Source organism: Acartia tonsa, chromosome 2 (genome assembly GCF_053477335.1).
Source record: "Acartia tonsa isolate MP-2025a chromosome 2, ASM5347733v1, whole genome shotgun sequence".
Lineage (NCBI taxonomy): Eukaryota > Metazoa > Arthropoda > Copepoda > Calanoida > Acartiidae > Acartia > Acartia tonsa.
In genome coordinates, this window is record NC_137261.1 from 37735036 (window position 1) to 37762101 (window position 27066).

The 27066-nt window shown below is 31.9% G+C and overlaps 2 protein-coding genes across 7 annotated transcripts; both read left to right on the forward strand.

Moving 5' to 3' along the window:
* Window positions 1-5261: 5261 nt before the first annotated feature.
* ND-B8 (NADH dehydrogenase (ubiquinone) B8 subunit) lies at window positions 5262-7612 on the forward strand. Its single transcript, XM_080150721.1, has 4 exons — window positions 5262-5492; window positions 6259-6357; window positions 7010-7063; window positions 7420-7612. The coding sequence occupies exons 1-4, from the start codon at window positions 5401-5403 to the stop codon at window positions 7505-7507; spliced, it is 333 nt and encodes a 110-aa protein (XP_080006847.1). The 5' UTR covers window positions 5262-5400; the 3' UTR covers window positions 7508-7612.
* Window positions 7613-7825: 213 nt separating this feature from the next.
* LOC145311740 (uncharacterized) lies at window positions 7826-27054 on the forward strand. 6 transcript variants are annotated; one of them, XR_013876772.1, is made up of 10 exons: window positions 7826-7916; window positions 14262-14321; window positions 15735-16182; window positions 16650-16925; window positions 17126-17242; window positions 17725-17817; window positions 19295-19502; window positions 24104-24935; window positions 25186-26466; window positions 26867-27054. XR_013876772.1 is itself a non-coding variant. In XM_080150713.1 (9 exons), exons 2-9 carry the CDS (start codon window positions 14266-14268, stop codon window positions 25490-25492), a joined length of 2337 nt encoding a protein of 778 aa, XP_080006839.1. In that variant the 5' UTR covers window positions 7826-7916; window positions 14262-14265; the 3' UTR covers window positions 25493-27054. The 6 variants fall into 6 exon arrangements, 2 of the variants coding, with proteins under 2 accessions (XP_080006839.1, XP_080006840.1); XR_013876773.1 differs by having other exon boundaries at window positions 25186-26391; XR_013876774.1 differs by having other exon boundaries at window positions 25186-26391; window positions 26881-27054.
* Window positions 27055-27066: the final 12 nt, after the last annotated feature.

Consider the following 27066-nt stretch of genomic DNA (forward strand, 5'->3'; position numbering starts at 1 on the left):
TAAAACAAGTATTTGCAATATAGCAACCTTTAGTGGAAATTTTTGACTTTTTGAATTGTTTTTAATTCGAAATGCACCATCCTTAAACTGATGCTATACCACAAGCCTTTGATTCTAGAGATCAAAACCCTTGTTTACAATTCATTTCCATAATTGTTATTATTTAAACTTCGGAAAATTAAGGAAACAGACCATTTTACTTTTACAACTTCTTTTACCCAAATTTTTTTATTGTATTTATTAAAAAGCTTAGACATGAAAAAGCCTTTAAATAATTATATTACAATACTTACTAAAACAATTACCTTCCTACAGAACTTTTAACTCAAGTTATTTCATTTAACGAAATAAAAATGAGATACCTTGCGTCAAAATTTCATACTACATAAATAAAATAGTTGAGAACATAAGTACATCTTAATTTTAAAGATCTTAAGGTTTAAGTAACATATCTTAGGATAACTGGTAGCTGCGCTCCTAGCATCCAGGACAGAAAAATAAAATAACACCATCTTGAGATTTTAATGATAAACAAACCTTGAACAACTCAGGACTTCGTGAATTTTCCCTAAAATTTTGAAATGAATCGGATCATTAATTACAGAAATATTAAGCTAAAGACAAAAAACTTTTGCCTTTACATTAAATCAATAAGAAACATCTAACATGTCTAAAGTAACGAAAAGAGCAAATCGTTACGGACGTACAAATGTGCGGGACCTAATTATAGGAAGGCTTTGCTCATAATAACTAATAATCTTAATTTAATTTCTGTCTACAACGAACTAATCGGAATGAATTAACATTAAACAAGAATTAGATATAAAAAATGTAATGGTTCAATTTACAAAATAATTTTCAAAATCAAAATATTCTGTCTGCTTGTTATTGTTTATCTTTTTGTTGACGCGCTAGTTTGCCGCGAGATTATGCATGATTTTGCGTGACGTCATTCATAATTGGTCCCCAAGATTGGTTAGAAACTGCTAAATTCTTGCATGTTCCCTTTAAGCCAGTCCCCAAAGTCTAAGACTCCTAAAAATTGAATATTCGATCCATTGTCCCCTCCCTTACTCCCTGGCTACGACATCTGTGTTTATGGAAAATGTGGATCTAGTACAGTTCACGGTTAAATGTTCCTGGAATAGATTATCTCCCAAAATAATAAATTTTGAACATGGATGGATATTGGGCACTTGATTTGGTTTTGGGCGGCCCAATTGCCCATAAGGGTTTTGAGCACCCTTTAAAGCACATATATTAGAAAGCATATTTTAGAAAAACTAACGCCTATAGGTCAATTTATATAGTAAATTATCATACTAGCGGCTATACCCCCCCCCCCCCCCCCTATTTTTTGGTATGGGCATTTTTCTAGGGTTGTTTTTTTTGGAAAGGGTGGGTACCCTCCCCCAAAATAATTTTAAACCTTCCCATGACCTATGAGACACACACAGACATACGCAGATACTGTTACTATATAATAAGGAGTAGCGTCTACGCCACTAGAGGTCTCTAGGAGCATAAAATGTTTTCTTTTCAATCTTTGTTAGATCGGCTGTTTATCAAGAAAATACTTAAACGCGTGTTCTCTTCTGTGCGTCATTGTATCTTGGCTTTTCCGTATTATCTTTAGGCCTTTATATGCCGATGTGCGTGTACAACATGCACGATTAGCTGTCTGGCAGCTGGTAGCCTTTAAATTTCGTAGAATTTTTTAGATAATCAAAAAAGGAACATTTTACCGAAAACTGCAGCAGATCGGTCATAGTTGTTTAACGCATTGTATTATAAACAGCTTTCCGCGGATATAAAAATGTACAATTATAAGATTAAAACCATTTTTAGCCCCGAGATGCCTAAGGTACGGACTAAAAAACTTTAACTCGATTTAATCTTACGATTTAAAAAATTTTTTATTTGTAGAAAACTGGATATAATACGATGCTAAACATTATTTTTCAGTAGGGCTGACAACCGGTTCTAATCCACCGGATATTAATCGGTTTCGAAGCGATACTGGAAATTTAATTCTTTTTTTTTAGAAGAGATTTGCAAAGACCTTTCTTGTGATGTCCTCATCGAGCCTTTTGTTTTATTATTTTTGCTCAGATTATAGAAAATATATTAATACTAATATGTAAGTATTTTTAAGTTTTTATGTCGGGACTAGGGACTGTAAATGACACTGGTGTCTAAAGTTTCATTCTCATAATCTTTGTATTGGTTAGTCATAAAACTAAGGGTATTGTAATTAAATTTTAATTTGTTAGTATAAAATTAGCAGTGTTCAAACTGTTCCACTGATATTTTCAACTTATAGAAGGGGTAATTTTGTTAATAATAATTGGTGTCATACATTTTATCGTCCATGGTCTTTTCCTTATGTAAGATCCCTGTTAATACAAGTTTCTAGAAAATTATACCTAAATCTTTTTTTTTGTTCTAGCAATGTTTGTTAAAGCAGGAAATCAAGGGTTTTAGGAATTTATGAGAAGTTCTTTGCCACTTTTCAGCCTTCTATAATGTGCCTAAAAAGTCTAGCAACAAACCTCCCTCTCTCTCCTCCCTTGGTCAAAAAAATAGGGGTGTAGTTTTTTAGTAGTGCTAAGCCTTAACCCCTTAACTTTTTCTTTGCAATTATTAAACAAAATATTCATTTTATTTGAAGTAAACTTAACAGCTGAGAGCGATGTTATTGATGGATTGCAAATCATATGATCGTTAGTGTTCACACAATTCTAAATTTTTTCCGTAGGTCTTTTATTTAAAAGATTATGTTATGTCATTTATACAGTTCTTTTGATAAACATTACTTTAGTTTATATTTTGTTAAACACTAACTGCATAATTTTAGAAATATATTAGTCTCGCTAATAAACATTTTGGCCAATTTTTTTTTATAATATACTTATTAGAATGCAACAAATTTGTTCCTATAAAGACTACTCTTTTGAATGGCGGATAATCCAATATGTTTTAAAAAGAAAGCTAGCCAAATTTATTGCTTGAATGTATGAACTCTGTTACATGGCGTTTGGCCAAAATTCAAGTTTCTACAGCAGACATGTCTGATTCTTAAATTTAATCTTATCCTCGCTTGAAAATTAACTCTCATTTTTAATTTATAACACAGACCTTTGTCCTTTAGTGTTTTAAGTTATATTAGTAATTGTTAAAATTATTGTGAAAATAATTTGAAATGGCTTAAACTTTTAAACTTCAGTTTCATCAAATACTTTTTACTCATTTGTTGGAAAAGTTTTAAGTTTTATACAATAAAGCATTCTCATAAATATATTGACAATGTAAGCAGAACTAATCTTTCTTTCTCTTTAAAATTGTGTTTATGTAACTAGAGTTTTGTAAATTAAAAATATTATGGTTAAGTTTTGTTTTTTCCTCCTGGAAAAGGCTTTTCAAGAATTGGCTTAAGGAAACTCCTACATTTTATGCTTGCTCTCCAGCCATTATTGAGCAGCTCAGCTGTGGATTGCTTGTTGAGAACTGCGTCGTAATATCTCATATTTTCTATGGTTGTCATTAGCTTTTTAAATGTATGGCAGCTATGGATTTTCACAAGTCAACCATGGCTCGTACCGGCTGCGTCTCATTAAAATGTCGGCTGCCGAGCCCTGTTTTCGACATTGAAGTGACATCTTTGTACTTTTGTATTTTATTTAGAATAGTGAGTGAAGTAGAGCGGCTGAGAATGAGCGAAGGATTCCAACCAAATCAGAGGCCTGATATGCTGCCATATGACAAATTTGCAAAATTCTCAAACAATTATGGAATAGACTTTATTGATAAGACTCGGAGCAAAGAGTAAAAGGGAATCTAAGAATATTAGATTGTTGGTTATGAATTGAGAAAGTGAAGCTAAGTCTCACTTGGAAGCAGCGGCTTATCTCAGAGATTTAATTGATTTGAATCGTGTAATGTTTACATAATAACCTGATGTGGGAATTTTATCCTTTCTTTCCCCAATCCCATTACATGACATAATTTAAATATTTTAAATCTATCTCTTGTTGAGTTAATTGATTTTTGCTTTTTTTAATATATCTTTGGCTGTGAATTGTAACAGGTTGATTTCATAGTTTTTTTACTATGTACTTTTTAATTATGGATGTACATTTTTCTCTATAATACAGAACTTGCTTAAAGCTTCATAAAATGATAAAACACGTTTTTTTAAAGTCTGAATTTCCTATTAATTAGCCTACTTATCAAAGAATTTACTTACATCTTGATTCGTTTTGCAATTAAAAGTAAAGTCGCCCACTTTATTTTAGAGAAATTATAGAAAGGAATGTATCTTCAGATTAAACATAACTACTGTGTTTATTTGTTTTAAAGTAATAAAATGAACTTTAAATTTCAGACTACCCCAACTCCTTGCTAACTAAAATGGGCGGACACGGAAACGAGCCTCAGCTGACCGGCCTGGCCAAGCATTTCAACGCCGTCAACAGCTACGGCAGAGCCAACGTTGCTAAGGTGATTAATACCAGGGATCTAAAGGGATAAGACAATGGCCGATAGATTGATGTAGTGTACTTCCCCAATGATAATACACAAAATTTCCTCTTCTGTAGATTACAATTTTTGGTTGAAACGTTTAAACACTCAACTTAATGAATCAAACAATCAAAATTATTAGGTCTTCAAAGTCGTTTCGCCAACGAATAAGAAAACTTCATTATAAAACTTTTGGGACCAGTAAAATAAACAGGCCATTGTCCCCTCCTCCCTGGTTTAATACTCTTAATTGTTGCTGCTAAGCCTTTTGATTGCAGGATCTTTATATAGAAATCTTATGTTTTACAATTGTCCCTTTTCGAGGTCATAACTTAATAATTTTACACCCGTTCATACTTTGATTTTAATAAGAAGGGATCTTAGGGAATTAGACTTTCAATGTTGGCGATGAAATCATTTAATACCTGCTTGATTAGAACCGGTTAGAGCCAACAAAAATTGAATTAATAATTATATATTTATTCATGTTACTACCCACAGAAAGCTGTTAAATACGATACGTTAAATAACTATCCATTTCAATGATTTGATAACACTATTATATTTGCCGAACCTGATACAAAATAAGACTTTATCAATAAGTTATGTTTGTTTGGAGTTCATATGTACAGTATGAAGAAGTTTATTTTAACTAATTCAATCTTTTTTATTTCAGGCCACCTACGCAACCATCATCGGTCTGGTCTTGGTCGTCAAGGCCAAGAACGCCATGAAGTCATAATTCCCACCATTCACCTCCTCAACTCGATGTATTTAGTCCTTATATTAGCATGTCAAATTAATACACCCAAAATGATAATTTCATTGTAAAATGTTTTAAAACGATAATAAAATGTTTTTCTAAAGTATGCTGTAATTATGATTATTAATTTTGTGCATATTTCAGATTTTGATAAAAACAAAATGGCTGCCGCCGCAAAGCAGGCAATTAAGCTTGGACCTGGACTTAGGTAGATAAAATAGCCAAGCAATGATGCTCTATTCTTAATGGTTGTTCGTACGATCCAAATATTATTGAACATTATCAAATACATGAAAAGCTTTTGATGCTTGGAGGAAGGGAATTTTGGACTGAGAATTACATAGTACTCGTTTTATAGGTAACCAAGTTATCTTATTCGTTAGCTCAAAAACTTTGGATATTCAATTGTGATAGGTTCGTTCCAAACAATTTAACCTCTAAGATTACTTTACACATAAGGTAATTTGATTAAGCAGCTTTGGGGACATATAAAAAAGTAACATGAAGTCTGTTTGTACCGATGAATCTCGCTGACCGCTTGACCGTTATTGTTCTTCTTTACAATTAATCTTCTCATGGGTCCTGCAAAGGTTTATTTAACTAATTTTGGGGAAGAACTCAATTTGTTTTTATTGTTATTTTAAATGTTGAAAGGAATGAGTAAATCGATTCCCCTTCCCCCTCAGGTGCCCAAGAGGCCTCTAGGGGCGTATTAATTCGCTAAATTACATCAAAAACATTCTTGCGAAAAGAAGTGCCAGTGGGGATCTACTTAGAAATTTCGTATTAACGGTTTTATGAACATTTATAAACTTAATCTTATTTTTCTATTTATATTCTTCGAATCATCGTTATTTGTTATTATTTTATCCATTTATATTTCATAAACATAATATGCTTTAGTAAAACTTTTTTTTACAAAAATAAAATAAATTTTGGTTTCAAAAATACTAATACAAATTCATATTTTGTAGGGAGTTGAGAATCACCTTGTGTCAGAAATCCGCTGCCAGCCAGGGTGCTAGGGAGTTTGTGGAAAAACATTATGTTCCTCTTAAACAAAATAATCCTAAGTAAGTATATTTATACAGCCAAGGTGCTAGGGAATTTGTGGAAAAACATTGTTTCTCTTAAACAGAATAATCCTAATAAAGTACATTCATATTGACACACTCGGGGTAGAGATATTAAAACTACTTATTTTTATTTCTCTTAGATATGAGTTAATTTTTTATCAGGGGTGTATTATGTTCTACATGGGATCCCCTGCTCAGGGGGGAGGGGGAAATAAAAAATAAGTGGTTGGAGGGAGAAAAATGTAAAAATTAAGAAAACTGAAAACATTTTTTCCATTCCCCCCCCCCCCCCCCCCCTCCTAGGTGAAAAAACCAAAAATAAATGTGTGATAGGAGGGATAAAATAAATAAAATATAAAGTTCTTTAAATATTTTTCCATTTTCCCCCCTTCTTGGTGAGAAAAAACTAGGGGGGAAAAAATAAAAAAATTTGTAACAGGGGGAAAAAAATAAATAAATGCAGAATATACACCCCTGTTTTTTATTTCTATTTTTAGTTTTTAACGCTAATATATTACAAAAAAAAATAGCGATAGATTAACGTATTTTAACGTTGAAAAATAAGATTTTATTTTTGTTGTAAATAATATCTGTTAATAGAAGCTATTAAATAATTTTTAGCCTTAAATAATCTTGATATTTATTTTAGGTTTCCAATTTTGATTCGTGAGTGCAGTGGTATCCATCCTAAATTGTGGGCAAGGTAATTCTTTGATATTGACTACATGTGCTGCGTAGAACATTAATTAGTATTTTTCACGTTGTATTGTGGTCCGACGACAGACAGACGGAAGGACATATTCTATTTTTTTTTATTTGTATAGCGTTATTAAAATCCTTTTTTGTAAATATATTAGGTATTAATAAGTGCTAGGTAATGAATGGAGAGAAAAAATATTTTCGACAAAAGATTCAGAATTCGTATGGGGAAATTTTTTAAATCTTTGATTGATTTATATACCTTATGGTTTTCAGTAATGATAGTCATATTGATAAATCCCAAAATTTGCATTTTAAAATATTTATTTTAACGTTTACTTTAATATATTTACATTTTAGATATGGATTTGGACGCGAAACCAGCGTTGAATTAACCGGTAAAACAGCTGATGAAATCTATGTAGAAATCGCCAAGGCGGCTAATTAAATATTATTTATGATGATTACTAATATCTAGTGTTAATAAGAATTTTGCATTGTTTAGTTTATTGTGTAGATGTATGGAAAAAATAAATAAAATATACCTTCTGAATTTTTTTTGTTCGTTTTACTATATATTTTGGTTCTAGACAATTTCTTATTTAAACAAATCTACGAGCTATTACTAATAATTGAGGTTTAGTGATTTCTTTTTGTTATAAAAGGACAACTAAACTTTTTCCGTGTTTTGTTCGATCTCTTTGGTAATTGGATAATTACCTATGTTATTTAGATATTATTTTTTGAATTCTTCAATATAAATTAAAGTTTCAGAATAATTTCAGATAATTAAAATGAAAATAGTGAATTAAAGAAAATCCATCAGTATTTATTAGGAGGTTTTTATTCATCATACGGTTAGCATTCTATTAGTAATCTATGAGCAGAAAACTAGTTGAAGCTAAGCTGCTCTATAACTCACTTTGTCCACATCATGTCGGAAAAAAACAATAAAATACAATAAATTGGCAAGAATCTATTGGAAATTGCGCGAATTGGCAAAAAAAATTAATAGGGTTGGCAATCCGTATCCGGAATCCGCCTAATTTTTGGTCAATTTTGGAATCGGATTCTTAATATGTAAGCTAAAATTAGCGTCTTGAGTTTTTTTCTTTTTCAACTCCCTCTTTTTGAAAGCAAAGATTATCATCATTTATTAAGAAATCTTTTAAAATCTGGTTCGATTCTCGGAAGTGAATTATAGAGAACACGAAGATCATTAATTTTAAGGACATATGTAGCACTTAATTTTTTTAAAAAGACTTAAAATATTGCTAGAATCCGGAATCCGCCTAAAATAAGAATCCGCTTTTTTTTTGGACGGATTCTTGTATGAATCCGAATGCGAATCCGGTCCAAAAATTTTACGGATTGCCATCCCTTTTTTTTAAACATGCATTTTTTTCTATTATTTGTTTTATTTAGTAAAAAATTTAAATTGTACAAAAATTAACATTCTTCCAACTTTGTTGGCGTGAAAAGCCTAACACCTTTACTTCACTAGTGAAATAATTGTTTTGTTCTAATTTTAACTGTAGTCTTATTGGCGCGAAGCGCTCAAAAACTATTTGGATATTTTTTTCTTTTTTCTCCATTCTTGATCTTGTAAAACAGTTTTGGAGGGTTTGTGCAAAATGGGGATAGGTGGTGGCAGATGCTGTCTTAATGATTCATGTATCATTTTGTTAAAATTCAGAAAGCTTTTTTAAAAACAATAATTTTTTGATATTCTTAATCATCCAACTTCAGGGATTTTTGGTAGATGGATTACTATGATCATTAGAAATGATGTTATAATTGGGGCATCTCTAAAATGAAGTCTAAAAAGTATATCTACATAATTAGATTATCCTGTATTTAAGTATATACTTATGATTTATGCAAAATGCGTTGTTACTATATTGTGAAATGTTCAATTATTATAATTTGTACAGCTTCTAATTTGTGGATGCAGTCATCCTTGTTATTTTTTAGAGTAAATCTTTACTACATTTAGGATCGGTCCGTTTGTCTGTAAGAGATAGCTCTTTCAAACTGGTATGATAATCTATAATACAAAGTAGAACGATGTCTGTCCGTCTGGCTGAAGCTTAAGATTTCGGTAACCGCTGAACCGATTGGGTTCTACTTTTTAGGGAATGTAACTACTGGTCCTGTGGTGGTTTTATGTTATTTTCTTGGGAGGCGGGGGCAGCAAACCTTAACCCAAAAACTCCCCCCCCCCCCCCCTCATTTATATCAATGTTCGTTTATTTGACTGTCTATATAACTTATTGAGCTTCGCTTTTATGAATGTTGTCTTTCTTATTTAAATTGGTATAAAACTTTGTAATAATTCTAAAGAACTCTTTGTTTAGTTTTACATGGAAGAGGTGGCTGTTCATTACGCCAGTCTCCAAAGTCTTTATAGTGACGTTTTTCTATTCGTATGCTTAACAACCTTGGGAATTTTATTAAATTTGATTCGTAGGTTCATTTAGTTGAGTGTCCAAATATTTCAACCACAAATTGTGATTTACAGAAGGGGTAATTTTGTTTATCATCATTCGGGATGTCCATTGCACAATACATCAATTTATCGGTCATTGTCTAATTCCTGGGTTTTAAATGATAAAGTCTTAAAATTGTAAAGGTTTCTATATTTGCCCTATTAATAAAAAGTGTTCATAAAAAAAATATTATTTATTTTGCTCAATTTTATTATAATATTTTAAAATTAGCATTTTTGATGTCTAATTGTATTTGAATATAAAACCTTTACTTTATGAACTTAGAAATGAAAAGACAAAAACTTAAAGTATATTTGAAAGTCTAAATGTGTAAATGAGCTATGATGCTTAGAAACAAAAATTACGTGTAATATTAAAATATTGAGTCAGTAAAAATTGTGCTGTGTTTGTGAGAGATTCAATATTGCCGTGTAAAAATCAATCTAAAGATTATTAGTATATTTTTAGACTTTTGTCTAGTTATAAATATAAGATATCATGTTATGAAGTTTGAATTATATCATATACTAATAATTATGGAGGCTTAATTAACTAATGATTATAAAAAAAGGCTTCACAGAGTTTTATTTTTTTCTGCAAATCTGTGCAATTAGGTTAGAAAGAATTGTGTGTGTAATATCCCAGAGTTTACCAGCCAAGCCATCCCTCCACCCCCATACATTTTAATTCTCCCTCCCTTTATTACATATCCTTGGTCCCATACTCTTTATCCACCCCTTCTCTATCTCTCTATTTAAAGGTGCTCTTTTTCCATCATTCACTTCCTTTTGCGTACGCTTATTACTTATCCAGAATTTTCTAGACTCGAAAGTTGCCCTTTCTAGGCTCGTTCAGGATTTGTGCGGAGCACCTTTGAAATTGCGGTGCCTAGATCTTGTCCATCTCAGGCCGGCTCGGCCAAGTTCCTTCAATAGTGTGTCAACTCTGAAAACTAATATTCCCCTTTTTATTTATCATTGACATAACCAAGTGATCCTGAGTACAAGTGTTGCTAAGGGAGCACTAAGTAATTTAAATTAGGTGAATTTAAAAACATGGTTGAGAACATCCCTATAAGTGAAACCTAATAAAGCAGAATGACAATTAAACAAACAGTTACAAGGGATTATTTAGAAGTATGATTATTTTTTAGTAGGGAAGCTAGCTACTCTAATTTGAAATGTCAGTCAGTCCTAGTTTGTGGGAAACGTTATTTTCTTGGCTCCTATAAAACATAAAAAGGCTGAAACTTTTTGTCAACATTCCCATGATTAGGGAGCACAATAAACTATATAACATCAATGGCAGTCGGACTGCCTTTTAGCAGGTTTTGGGCTATTTTCCACATTTTCCCCATATCTTTGGTGTTTATGGTCCGATTTTTAAAATAAAATTCCGTTTAAGATATTAAAATTAAATTTCTCATCATTTGAAGAAAACAATTATGATGGTCAGATTGCCTTTTTGCAGGTTTATTTTTATATTTTTTCCATTTTTCCCCATATCTTTGGTGTTTATAGTCTGATTTTCAAACTTTTTTGCAATGACAGTATCAAAATATATATTTTTTCCTATTGTTATAAACATATAGTATGTAATTTACTTCGACCGTAGTCATCATACAAGATAAAACAAGGTTTTGTTTTTATTTTCTCCAATAAATCTTCTCTTGATTGTAATAAATAAACTTTAAATCCACTAGTATGTATTCCCATCCACAATTTTTTGTGCTTGGCTACTTATGGAAGTAATATGAAATATATTAGAGTATCTCATTCCTATACATGAAAACACAATAGTCTACTCAAAATTATCCTGCTAACTGATGAACTAATATGATTCTCCTTCAAAGTGTAGCTTCTAATAGGTCCCAGTAAGGTTTTTGAAATTGAAGTCTTGGAATTTGTCTAAGGTTTTTTTCTGCATTTATAAAAACAGGTATTTTAATGGTGCAAGCTAACTGTTTATTTATGTTTTTGTCAATAATTGTGACAATCTTACATCTGATTGACCCACCTAGTGCATTGTTTACTTCAAAGGCCATTTCAATATAAACCAACAAACTATTGCATGTTTTTTTATCATGGTTTAGAACTGTTAAATTTGTACCTGTTTCTTTATCATGGTTCAGAACTGTTCTATTTGGTGGAACTAAATTGGGTATAAGCCTCTAAGAAAATTTTGTTTTTAACTGTGAAAATTTTTATACACCCCCCCTTCTCCCTCTCACCAACAAAATAATGACCTTGGCTGCATTGCTTGGCCCCCTGGCCTGCCTAGCTGCAGCACTCAGCCCCCTTGCCATTTAACCTAAAATAACCAAATTGAAAAACAAAATTATCATTTTTGAAGGGAGGGTATACAAAGGGGGGTGGCGGATGTGCCACTGTTTGAAACCAAAAGTAAAAAGCACATGATCTCAGCCCATAAAAGTGTTACAACTCTAAAATTCGGCACAGCAGTTGCTTTTGTGGAGAACAATATGGAACTGTGAAGAAATGGCAGCGGAACCGCCACTCTCGCCAAAAACCACTGTTTCCCGCCAAAAATTTTCTTTGCCTTTTCTCGCCGAAATAGACTATTTTCAATCATCTGAGATAAACATTTTTTTTTATAAAAGTTTCCCCTTTATTTTCACTTGACACTTGTAAGATTTTACACTTGCAATTTTTTTTTTAAATATTGACATGTTTGAAATATTACAAGTATCAAAGTGAAAATAAAAGGGAATTTTTTATGAGAACAAAAAGTTTAGGTATCTCAGATGATTGAGAACTGTCTAGTTTGGCGAAAAAAGGCAAAAACTAATTTAGGCAGGAAATGTCAGTTTTCGGCGGGAGTGGCGGTTTTGCTGCCGTTTCTTCACAGTTCCATTAGTTCTCCACAAAAGCTGTTCCTAATTTTAGAGCTGTAACTCTTTTATGGGCTAAGATCATGCATGTTTTACTTTTGATTTCAAAAAGTGGCACATACATCTCCCCCCTTTTCAAATTGAGAAAGAATTCTAAGAGGATAACACCCTTTCTGTATTACAAAATAGAACCATGTCTGTCTGTCTGTTTGTACCAAAGGATCTCGCTAACTGCTTAACTGATCAGGTTCTCCTTTACAGGGAGCTTCACATAAGTCCCTGGAAGGTTTATAACAATCTTTTTTTAAGGGGGGGGGGACATTCCCAAACCCCCCCCCCAAAAAAAAAATGAAAAATAACCCACCCAAAAAAAAAAATTTCTTTTTTGAACTAAAATTAAAATAGTGGGTTTGATTTTTGGAATGCCTACGGCATATAATACAAAATGTCAATACTCAATATTAATAATCACAAATGTCAAGTGTAATTATAAGAAACTATTTTTGAAAACTAAAGTAAGTTTAATTTCAAAATTGTCTCATATAACAAGATTTACCGAAAAAATTTAACACTAGCCTTTTTGCTGACTAAATAATCACCCCTGTTCACGCCAATAATACAATAAATATTGCACTCTTTTACAATAACAAACATTTGGGGAAATTCTGGTGTTGAACCCGGGATTTCTGCTTTCTTATCTTCGGCCACCCTGGCGTGACCCCTGCCGTGTATTCATCAACATTACACCGCCATTTTGACAATAACTATTGCAAGTGGAGACAATTATTTTACCCAAAAAGTACCTTTTTAATTTTAATTACCCACAAAAATTAACTTATTTTTAACAATAAAACAGTTATATATACGAAAAAAGTGAAAAATGTGATATCAAAAGCATTTTGTGGACTTAAAAATGATGAGAAAAAAAATCAGATAAAAATTGAGTGCAATTATAAATTGGCTTTGTATGTGAATATACAAACCTCAAGATAATAAATTACACACACACACACATTTGAAAATTTAAAAATTAAGAAATTTCAAGTGACAATAAACCCTTAACAAGTGATATTAGAGTGTAAATTGTAGTATAAAAGTGTATAAAATATATATTTTGAATATATTTGTTATGTTTTGCCGGCAAGTTTAGCGCTCAGCTGATAGACCAATGTTTGTACTCTCACAACATCAAAACAACTTTGTGTCATAACAAAACTTGCTTTTTACCCATTTTTCAATGGTTTTTCATTAAAATAGAAATAATTGGATAATTATATTTAATTTTTAGCATTTCATTTTTATTTTCATTTACTTTTTATTAATAAACTTGTGTGAACTCGAGCATAGCAACAAAACAAAATATATTTTCCTTGCAATTTTCTTACTTTTGGTACTTTAATTATTTTTCTCGTTTCAAACAACATTATTTATTATTAACTCAACTTTAAATTAAAATATGTATGTATAGCATATTGATTTCATCATTTAATAGATATTTAATTTTTGTTATAGGGTTTTATTTGAACAAAAAATTCAAAATCATTTACTTGGTATATACCTACATTTTATTATAATCCGATCCATTTCTGATGGATCAAAACCGGATATGAGATAAAATGAATCATGTATCGTATCTTTTCAATACCTAGGTAGAAATTTTATTTCCTAGAAAATTAAATTAAAATCAAAAAATTTTTCTCTGTTCTATTGGCCCAGGATCTCGACGTATCAGACCCAATTAACTAAGCAGAATGTATTAGAATATTTTATTACAAGGCCAAAACTCTATATAAATACCATGAAATAAATAACTCTTAAATTAGAAATAATTTGAAAAAAATATAAAATTGAGTTAATTTCAGAGTTATGACGGACCCAATGGAGGTAGATACGCCCCCCTTAGCAGTAGATTTTACCATCAAGTAAGTAAAAAAAAACATTTTTTACATATTACCTAAAAAAATATTGCTTTCTCGTCCACTGCAGTTTTGTCAAGTATTATGCGCGCACTGTGGGATGAGCATTCTGCAGAATCCACAAAATCTCCGATTTCAACTCCGACCCGTCACGGAAGAGCGCATTTTTTACGAAAAATAGGGCTTTTTAAATCTTATTTTTAAGTGATTTATGTAAATATTTTAGAACTTTTTTTCCCGAATATCTACTTTTAATTATTTGAATTTAATATAAATGCTTTAAAAAAAATAATTTTTGAGCACCGATAAACAAAATTACCCCTGAAAAATTACCAATAACGGCGCTAAAATATCTGTTTATTATTTGTCTTGCAAATACAATAGAGATATAAAAAAAGATGTTTGGGGTACAGAAATTCTTCATGAACATTTTAAAAAAATAAAAATTCAAATCGGTCAACTCTAAGTCCACTGGATTTTACTGGAACTAATGTTCACTTTTTAGCCTAAATTTTCGACTTTCTGTTATTAAATTTAAAAAATTTGAAAAATATTCTGAAACTACTGATAATGGAGATTTAAATAATCCAATTATTATTTATCTATCTTAAAGCTTGTAGGAGTTATGATCATTTTTATTTTACTGCCCCAAAATTTTAGCCTACATTGGCCACAAAGCTGTGCGCAGTGATATAAAATCGAAAATTTAACGATTTTTGCGATTAAGAGCTTAAAAACCACTTTTTTTTGTCAAAGTTGAAGAATTTTATACATAATATTTGATTTTGCTAAACAATTAACAAGTATTCGTGTATAAATTACTTGATTTAGAAATTTTCCGTAAATTTCTGCAAAAAGTTATCATTTTTAGCAAAAATTTTGTTAAAAAGTGGTTTTTTTTCGACTTTTTGCTTAGTAAATAAAAAAATAAAAAAGATTTTTCTAAAACTACTGTTAATGGGGAATTAAATAATTCAAATATTATTGATCTATCTTAAAATTTGGAGGAGTTATGATGATTTTTATTTCTCTACCCCTAATTTTCAACCTACAGTGACGACAAAGCTGCAGTGCGTCATTTGTTTGGCCCTTGGTACCTCCAAAACTGTGGTGTTCAAGAAGTTTTTGTCTGTCGGTCTCTTCGTATGTAACATTTTTTCAAGCAAAAATTTGAAAATACCCAGGCAATCTTTTTTTATCTCGGCCATATTTCTTTGTACTTTCATTCCTTTGGACCTCTCTGCTAATTTTAAAAAAAAATTCCTATCAATATGATGTCTATCTGCCAGAGAATTGGATGTTTGTCTGTCTATGATGAAACTTAACATTTATGAAAAATCTTTATATTATTCCGTACTTTCCGCTTTTCGTGTTAACATTTTTGATAATCCTTTGATTTAAAAAAAATATTTTTTTTAGACCAAAGACGCCACAATCCCAGTTGGACATGTTAGATAAAAGTATTCGACGGTCTGGCAGGAAACGTGAGGACAAATCCTATGTTGAATTTCCAGACATTGTCATAGAGGAGGACCAGGTTTCAAAGCCCAGTCCGCCGAAACGGCCAAATTTAAATGGCAGCGGGCCGACACCTGACATTGACGTGACGGTCGCAGAAGGCCAACAAAATACAGTGTCAGCTAAAACGCCGTTGCCAGGTAGCAACAAACAGAATAACAACAGCAATGCCCATAAACAACTATTTTCCGCCGCCGAAGGCGGCGGTGGTGTTAAAAATTCAGTGACAACCGCAACAGCGGAAAAGCGCGTGAATAATGGCGGTAGCTCTAACGGTATACAGATGGAAAGTGATGAAGATGATGATGAAAACGGAGATGACATCATGGAAGAGATACCAACACCAAAAGTAAGCCTAGATTTCTTAAGGATCGGGTTTTATTAAACCAGTGGAAAAATTATCAGTTGGGAGGGAGCCTTTTTTTAAGCCCTTTGTTTACATTTTAACGCTTTTGTATAAAGTACACGCAAGTATTATAAAGTAGACAGACAATCTAAAAAATAAAGTTATATGAAAGTGTGCGAGCTTAATGCAAGAAATGCTAAAATAATGATCAATAAACAGATTTTCTTTTTGATTTGTTTTTGAATACTTGTGAATTTGAAATAATAATGTATTTAAGTTGAACAAATAATCTCTTAATTTCAAAGTCATAGTCGAGATGGATAAACTAGAAACCATCTTACTTTCTAAGCCACTTTTAACTAGTACATTTTTTTTTTAAATTTTGAAGAAATAATATTCAATTATAATTTGACAATTAGAGATTTTTGTATTATATAAAAAATGTATTCTATAATTTTCTTATTTTTTAGGAAATTTCAGCAGATGAGCTACGTGAAAAACTTGAGCTAGTGAAAAGGTTAAAAAATGAACTCAAAAACGAGGAAATGGCTTTAGTTCTGCTCAAAAAGCTTAAACAATCCCAAACGGCCAGGCCTGAGGTGTTGCCAGCCGCTGCCGGAGGCATGGCTGCCAGTTTGGGCGGCGGGGCCACCATCACTCCAACTTCTAAGCTGCTCAGCAGAAATGATCCAAAGACATTGTCAAGACAGAATTCTGCCAACGATATGCTCAACTCTGAAAAATTGGTAAGTAGAAATTTATTTACTGCAAAGCCTTTCTATAATGTCTTCAGTTTGTCTGTCCAATTATTTATTAATCTGTACTATAAATACCTATAGGTACCAACAAGAGATAATTTAATATTTGTTAAAAACATTAATTTTCTCAATTAAGTATCACTGTGGTATACAAAAATTGAGTTAAAAAATTACAGGTTTCATTTCAGAAACTGCTGGCAAAGTCTGGAAGTAGTTTGACAGGATCTCAGGCCAGCCTGCTGGCGGCCTCGGGGATAGATGCCCGCCTTCTCAGCAGTCAACAGAGTCACCAGCAACAACAACAGGTACATACTCAAGTCAGAGAACGACAATCATTAAACAAATTCATAAACAAGGACAAGTACATCCATAAAAGGAATGTTTGTAATTACACAAGCAAAAAGCGTCAAATATTGTTTTGGCTATAATAATAATAAAATAGGATCTCTATAATATGTAAAAAAAATTCTATATTTGTGAAACATCTCAAAATAGAATAGTGAATTGTGTCTGACTTAATAAAAAAATTAAAAGGGACATGTCACACTTACCTATTTAATGTATAGATTTTATCATGTCTTTGATTGCAAAAGGCCCTGTTTGTTCCAAATTATAGAAAAGCCTAATTAACGTTTAGGGCCTTTGCCGACGGAAATTTGTATACATTTGTATACATGAGCAACATTTAGAATTATTTATAAACATTTCTGATTTTAAATATACTTTATTAATATTACCTTATAGATTTAGTAATTCTTGAATTATGAAATGATGTGTTATTTTCTAGGAAAAGAAGAGGGAAGATGCTCAAACCCAACAGCAGAGACAAGCAGCTGCAAAATTGGCGCTTAGAAAACAGCTGGAAAAGACTTTGTTGCAGGTATTCTATTTATTTATGTCTGCTTGCCTTATCCAAAAAAAAGTTGAAAATTTGGAGAGAAAAAACGAACAGTTGGACAAAGGAACGTCAACGAATTAATAATCAAATTGCTCTTAATTTGGCGTATTTATATATTAAGACCCTAGGGATGCTTGAAACTTTTTAATCGTCAGAATAACCTTATAAAAAATATGGGAATAGGATAATTTTGAATTTATTTTGAAAGATATTAGTGTAATATTAAAGGTATTTTTATAACAGAGCAGGGGTGTATATTCTACATGGGATCCCCGGATCAGGGGGGGGGGGGGAATAAAAAATAAGTGGTTGGAGGGAAAAAAATGTAAAAATTCTGAAAACTAAACATTTTTTTTCCATCCCCCCCCCCCCCCTCCTTGGTGAAAAAAAATAAATAAAATATAGAGTTCTTTACATATTTTACCATTTGCCCCCTACTTGGTGAGAAAAAAACTAGTGGGAGGGGGGGGGGGGAATAAAAAAATTTGTAGCCAGGGTAAAAAATAAATCTTGTGCAGAATATACACCCCTGTAACAGAGATTATATAGTTGCTACGATTTCTTAATTGTGCCTATCTGTCACAGATATCATCATGCAAAGTATGTATAAAAAAATACTCACCCTTTAGGGATATAAAACCCGAAGAAAAGTTTTTCATCTTCAAGGCGTTTTTTAAATGGCCAAAAAAGTGGGTGCCTTATACACTTCATTACAGTGCCTTGATCTTGAGTTAACAAAAAGAGTAATACATACCGATAACTATTTTTTCAGCAGTAAATTAAATAGGTGAACAGTAATTTACATACAAAATTTTATTCTCTGATTTTTAACGTAAACTAATTTTTCTCTCTTTAGATTATTATATTTCTTATTTGTTAATTTCATACTCTAATTTTCTCTCTCTTAAATATCGATCTCAAAGTTATTTTGGTACTTAAAAAATATTATTAAAGAAATAGGTCATATTTTCAATTGAGCCCTCTTGAGGTTAAGAGTAATTAGATAAAATTAGATATATATGATATATATGAAGAATAGTGGTATCTGTTACTTCAAAGAAAGCGGTGTTTTTTTTCATGTATTTTTTGACATACATAACATATATTTTTTTAATATACAAAATCTTTTGTTGCTGCTTTATGTATGTAGTTTCTTAATTGAAGGACTTGCAATGTTTGCATTTAAGAGTTTTTTTTTATTCAGATAGTATAATTTTCGATCTAAACCAATGTGTTTATTGATTTGTTGTAACTTGTAGGTTGTCTTAGCGCCTCAATAATTTGTTCTATTATATAGTTGAACTGTTTAACTTTTTAAAGCAAAGATTACTTCAATTACCGGGATAATTTAGCCTACCTTTGTCGAGGCTAAGACTTTTTATACATATGATTTTTTATTTTGCATAATTTTACTAAGTTTCATTTCTTTCTGAATTAAAATTTTTAAACTTGCTTTTAGATCCCACCACCCAAGCCCCCTCCACCAGAAATGCATTTCATCCCCAACCCTGCCAACACAGAGTTTATTTACCTGACCGGGCTGGAGGAGTGTGTGAACAGGATCCTGAACCTGGACACAGCGCCCACCAGCATGCCTGTACCATTCACTTGCTCCCAGTGCCAAACCGACTTTACCCCCACGTGGAAGTGGGATAAAAACGCGAAAGGTAACATTTGTCAAACTTCTTTAAGAAACAGTGGATAGTTAGGCTTTCTAAAGAAATTTGTAAGCCCAGAAATATCTAGTAAATGGATTAATTAATGAAAAGATAACGTTGTGTAATTGAACTGTGCTGTGTGGCTGTGAATACTATTTCAACATATATGGAGATAGGTCAATGGCAGATAAATAAATCTTCAACCTGATGTTTTTCAATTATATCTTGTTAAAGCTTGGTAATATTGTTTATTTTGTATTTCTTTTTATTCTTCACGGGTAACATAAATTAAGTTTTGGGAAACAATAATTTTTATTACTTACAAATATGAATTTATTATAAATTACATAATCAGATAAAATCACGTAAAACAAAACGAGTTTTTATCGATTTCAATTGATAAAGCATTTAATAGTTAGGTGAATGGATGGATTGCTCCAAATTAGGAGACTAAATGTACTATTATTTTGTATAAATCATTGTTTTGTAATCTAAAGAGATAAATTGCAATGATGTGACGAGAGAATAGTGAATTTTATTATGGCTATACAAGATCTAGTCCATATTTGTATATCAAAATGAAGTATATAGATAAAAAGATATATTAAAAAAAAACTGTTTTAATAGGTTTAAAAATAATAGGAAAAGGTAGAATCTAAAAAGTGAAAACTAATAAATAACACGTTACTTCCCTCACACAATAATCCATTCGTGGTTCCAACTGCTGAAAGAAATTTGATAGTAGTATACTCATTTTGATTTGAATCAATGAATTTAACTTGTTTTCTTTAGATAAGAATTATTTATAAAGTCAGCCTTCATTTATTTGTATGTAAGACTTTTATAAATTGAATGAAAAAATGAGTTACCAAAATATCAAACAATTTATGACCTTTTCAAACTTTATTTAGAAGCGTAGTCACTCTAGACATAGATTATGCATCGTTCCGTTCCTAAGCTATTTGTTTCAATATTAAAAGCCTTTCCTGTCTTTCTAAATTATTTAAATATGATTGTTTATTTTTAAATATTCAATAATATATTTTCTAATGCTTCTATTTTTACAATTTTCTGTGTCTTTGAATATGAAATTTTTAATGAAAATTTAAGGCGTAAAAAAGGCATTATCTATAATATAGAAAAGGTGACGTAATCCCACATGCTATGCTTACAAATTTTATTATAGGTATATTTATAATACACGTTAAAATTAAGATTCAGCTACTTTTTTTACATTTCAAAAATTATCTTATAAAATAACGCAGAAGTTTGTCTGTTCTGTAATAGCTTTATTTTCTAATGAGCTTCTTGTCTGCTTTAGGGTCATAAGATATTTTTTACCCTAAAAGTAAATCTATTATTAACTTAGCATATAAAACTAACCAAAATCATCAACATCCAATAATTTCCTAAATATTACAAGGCGATCCAAATATCATTTATTATGATAAATATTATCGATCCGAAATTCAATTACTCCCGAAAATGAAAAGGAATAAACCTCAATTTACTTCACACTCATATAGCAACTCTCTGCCCCCCCCCCCTTCTCCTTTTATCCTACCCCTTTCCCTTTCTGTTTATTCTTATCATTTCTCTCTCTCTCTGCCCGAACAACGCTTTTGAAATTCTTGTAAGAATTTGTGATCAATGTAAATAGTACAGAAGTTAAGTCGGGGCAGGGTATGGGGGAAGTCAGGGGGTGTCGTAAAGGGCGTGGGGGTAGCAGGGGATCATTTAATGAGTATGGGACGATCAAAGGGAGTTTTTAAGGGTATGGGGGGACTAAAGTTTTTTTTTTCAGAGTATGGGTGAAGGAAAGGGTATTTTTTAAGGGTGTAGGGGAAGCATGGGGTATGTGTAAAGAGTATGGGGTAAGGAAAAGGGTGAATTTAATGAGTATGGGATAAAGAAGGGGGCATAGATAATGGCAGAGCCTCCAAAATTGCATTTCACTAGATATTTGTGAGCTACAGCAAAATTATAATTTCTTATGCAAGTTTTTTTCCAAGCAGATTTTTAAAAAAAATGAATTTCTTGATTTTCTAATATTTACATAGTTTAAAGATCTTTAATATTTCCTACGGTACAAGGTATCAAATTTTATCGTAATTTATCTTAAAAATGTAAGGAAAAAAATTAATTTTTATTTGTTTTAAAGATATTTTTAAAATGATAAATCTTTAACAAACAAAAAGAATATCGCAAAAAAACCAACGAAAAAACATCCATCTAATCATCACGCTATTTAATTCCATTTATCCAACAATTTATTATAATATATTTATTTATTTTCGTGTTATCGGTTTCTTTTAATGTACAAATTATAATTTAGTTGATTTTATCGATTTTAATCTCTACACCTCCCTTCCTTCCCCCATCCTTTTTTTTTGTTTCCTTTACCTTACTCACCTCTCATTATATTAGGCCTATAGTCTTACCCTCCCCCCCTTTCTTTCTCTCTTTTGAATTTATATAGAATTAAATAAAGCAAATGTATATATTTCTCTTTTTATCCACTCTCCCTATGTATAATATTGAAAATACATACATAAGTTAGAGTGTGTATGTATTTAAGTAGGTTACACCCGTAGTTAATCACTTTTCGAAACAATGATGATACGATTCTAATTAGCGCAACTTATAGAGTTTAGTATCTGTAGGTAAAATTTCCAAACTGATTAAACATTAAACAAGCATTTTTGTTTACCTAAATGTCAAATTTATCTGCCCTCCATCTCGACCCTTTTAACACTTAAAATGATGACCTTTCCAAGCTTTTAATTACTACGTTCAAACAGATGAAGAAAAAAATTATATTAACTTGAAAAATAATTGAATAGGGTCAAGCGGGGCATTAACCGGTAAGGGGCATTACCGGTAATTTTTTACCCACCTTCAGAAAATGACATTTTTCTCCATGTTCTAGTCGACTGACAGAAAAAAAACATAAAAGCAAATTTGTTCCTAATTAAATTGCCTACAAAAAAGTATGAAATGAAATTTTTGTGAGATGAATTTTAAGGGTACTTTTTGGGTCTCAAAGTCGGACGAAAAATTTTTTTCTTCAAAATTTTTTTCACCTAGGTGTATAAAGATCGACCTACACAAAAAATGGTAAGACCTAGAACTGATCTGTAAAAACCTTTTGAACTAAGAATTGCCCGCTCTTTCCAAATCCGTTGAGAGCTTAAATGTAGAGTTAATATTTTTTTCAAAAATGACCAAAGTTCGCGCGGGGTATTTTTCGGTAACGTCGAAAAAAAAATTCAAATTCGATTTTTAAGATCAATTTTCAGGTTTTCTTTTGTAAAATCTAAAATTCAATATGGGCTTTTTAAGAATTAGGCCAAAAAGTGAATAGAACAGGTTTTTTTATATAAAAAAAATTTAAATTTTATTTTTTAAGAAAATTTTTGTGAGAAAAAAATCGAAATTTCTCGTCTTTTAAAAAAAATGATTTTTGACATAGAAGGAATAGTCCGATCTTTATGAAAATTTTTGTGGATAATCCCTATAACCTATACTAGTTATGATTATTCGTGTTTGACTGGCCGTTTGGCCGTTTTTCATCGATTTTTTTTAGGTTGAAAAGACGTTACCCACAATGCCCCACCGTGGGGCATTTATCGGGAATTTCTTTGAGTCCAATTATGACAAACTTCTAAAAGTCCTAGGATAACGTCCTATTAGGACCTGATAGTCCTTTCCGTAAGCTTTCTAATGGTCTTGGTCCCATTTAAAAATATTAATATTTACCCCATTTTTTTTTCAAAAAACCAAAAAAATTACCGGTAATGCCCCGCCTCACCCTATATAATAAATATATTTAAAATTACAAGAATTTTTTCTCTTATCAAAAACTTTTACAAAATATTTGAACAATCATATGTATATTAAACATGTGATGATTATTTTTTAACATAGCAAAAGAAAGCTATTACGTCAATACCTAATATTTAACACAAAAATCACATTTTATAACCTTGCCCTTTCATAATTTCTTTTCATTTTTGTTCAAGACAATATTGATTTAATTTAAATAATGCGCAGTATAAAAACTCTACGTATTGTCGAAATAATTTTGATTATTTTAAATCTATAAAATTTCTAGGCATAATTATTTAAAAATATTGATAAAAGAACATGATCCTTGCTAGAATTGACGTTTAATAGGGGTTGGGGAAGGAATCCCACAGGAAAATAGCTAAAAAATGTCTAAACGTAATAGCTTTAGTCAGGTCTGCGAGATCTAAAGGGACGAACAGAATGCATTTCATGCTTTGATTGTTTACAAATGATTAATAAGATGAAAAAAAAAATAATATATGATTTATATTGGATAGCATTAGGCAAAAGTAAACAATATTAAAGGAATATAAAAATCGTTTTGAAAGGGAAAGGTATCTCCTTCAACCAACCACCAACCCATAAATAGTTTAAATGCATCACAGTGCCTATTGTATATTCCATGAAAAAATCAACGAAAATGGTTCAGTGGTTAGCCAGATAAAATAGGACAGACAGACAATGTTCTAACTTTCATTTTAGATAGAAAAGAATTTATTCATTGTTTAACAGAATAATAATGATTTTCTTTTATTTTACAGGAAAAGAGGTTCGTGTTATATGTGAACAGTGTGTGACAAGTAACGTGAAGAAAGCCCTGAAACAGGAGCACACCAACAGGCTGAAGGCGGCATTTGTCAAGGCTCTCCAGCAGGAGCAAGAATTGGAGGCCAAAATCGCCAGTTTACCTGAAGGCTCGAGCCTTGACACCGTCAGCTCATCCTCGCCGGCCGTTCAACACGTGGCAACGGTGAACAGCGGCTCCGCCGCGGTCGCCAAACGTAACATTACCAATTCAACGGCCGGCGGCGGGCTGGAGGTGACCGTTTCGCGGTCAAGATCGCCGAGTGTGTCGAGAACGCTTGGAGCGACCAACGCGACGACACTTAGCAATTCAGTTAATTCTCGGGGTCACCATGATAACAATCACGTGACGAGTAGTATGAACCAGCGTGGCACCCCTACAAGCACCAACACCTCCAATATGAACAACAGCTACTCGCGCGGAGGCGCAACTATCAGCAGTCACAATCTTTCCAGTCAAAATACAAAATCGTCCTCGTTATCAAGTGGCAATAACAGCACAAACAGCCGAAATAATGCTATCAATGACATTTACTCATCGTACTTAAACAGCTCGGCAGCCGCTGCCGGTGGCCGGGGGAGCAATAGTGGCAATTCTGCTAGCTCGGCCAAAAATTCATCCAATTCCTTGTCCAGTTTAGCTGCTAGCATGCAGGGATTCGATCTTGCCAGTTTTGCCGCGCTACAAGCGGCCGCCGCCCAGCAGCAGTTGATGTTTGGGTCAGGAAGCGGCTCGGGAAGTGGTTCTGGTGGAAAGAGCAACAGTAACAGCAGTTCAAACTCCAATAGGTAAGATTTGAAACCATTACAGTTATTGAAAATGAAAACAACTTATTAACGGAATGCCATTTTGTGGTGGGGTTTAGATTCTCCTTTATATTTATTTTAGTCTATGAAAGATGTTTCACATCATAGAATCAATTAAAGATATTTACTTAAATGCACTAAAATTTGAAAAAGTTCATGCTTTGTCGATTAAATTTATAAATATTTTATATTTTTTCTTATGACATGTTTTTAATATTTGTTATGTTTTCAGCATGTCACAGTTAGCGGCCATGTCCCAAGCCGCCATGATGATGTACCCCTACCAGGCGCTCGCCATGGCCCAGCTCATGGGCGCAGGCGGCAGCGGAGCCACCGGCGGTTCCACGGGATCAAGCGGCAGCGGCTCGTCTGGAAAGTCAAGCAGCTCCGCGTCTGCAGCCGCGCAGCAGAGTGCTGTCAACCAAATGTATGAGCTGCAACGCCAGGCGTCGGAGCAATTGCAGCTGCAGTATTTGCGAGATTTGATGCCGTCCGGGGGTGGCCTACCTAGCTCCTGGCATCATCAGGGCAAAAAGTGAGCTCACTGCTAGACAACTGGCATAAATACAATGCTTTAAACATAGATGGTGACTTTTAAAAGTTACATATGGTTGCATCTCATTTCTATTAGTGAGAACATCATAGTTAGAACAATTGATATTGAACCACATTCCTGACTGCTCTACTGTTTGTCACACTTTTAAAACGTTGGTCTTGGCAGAAGGACGTGTAAATCAATACCCAAGTATAGTGTAAATCATTCCTATACAGGATGGTAAAATATGAACTGGAAGAAAAAAGGTACATAACTGTGACGTGATATTTATGGAATTATTTATTCGTTGGGGATGTTTCTTAACTTTGTTGTACGAGCATGATCATATTTGCTGTAGTAGGCGACTTTATTATTTCATTATACAACAAGTATATCCTTTCAAATTCAACTTTTTCTCTTACATTATCAACACAGAGTATACAAATAAAAAAAAACCTATGAAAAATTACAAGAAAAAAAGGTGGGTTGTGAAAAAGTGTCAGATTGGCTGTTAGAAAATAGAGACGTCGGTCATACAGAATGAAGTTAAAAATTTTAGTGATGTTTTTTCAACCATTATCATTGTGGATATATATTTAACTATTCGGATTGTATGTTGTTTCAATGGGAAAGCATACATGTTATTGTGATATTGTGGACTAGATTATTATTATTCAATAATTCAAATATTATTGGTGATTGGAGGTGATGATGACAAGTGTACATTGAACGACCCCACCTTGTCAATTGAATAAGACTTTGTGTTATTATAACTGTTGTAAGAAATCAATCAATACAATTTGTTAACTTAAAATCTACAAAAAAAAATGAAGTACAATTATGTGTCCGTTTTTTAGACAAGTTTTTCTAAACGCTAAACAAGGAAAATTTTCAAATATTCTAGTGAGTTTATTTTTTTATTTTCTTTTGTATGGATCTCAACAATATACCTACTTTCTTTAATTTTTAATCCTAATGGTTTATGCATAACTATATTTTTACATTTTTTCTCAATTTTAATTGGTCTAGGGGTTTATCAGTGATATATATATTATTATTCTTCTAGATCAAATAGCAATAATCTTTGAATAAAAACATTGAAATTTCTAAAATGTAACTGAATTAACCACAGTAAATAAAGACCCACCCATTTAGTAGTATGAACTTACTATTATAATAATAGGAATGATCTAGCTTAATCTTAAATTCGGACCATCAAACACTTTGGATATTATTTTATTTTATGCTTATTTTTTATCATAAGCCTCAAATAAAAAAGTCTTAATATAGAGGCATTCAACATATAAATTTTGACCTTCTTTAACCCCCTAAAATTCTTACTTTATATTGCCAGTAATAAATAAAATAATATCAATAGTGTGAACCACATAGAAAATATCTTTCAAATCTTGTGTTTGGTTTTACATGTGGAACAGCTTTTTGACCTGTGAGAAAAGCTAGAAGTGCGTTTTTCTTTGCATAATATGGAATCTATAAATCAGGTTTCTCTCTCTGTCTTTGCACATGGGGAGGTCTGGCCATTAGTTAATAAATATTTGAAAACCAGTTATTCAAGAG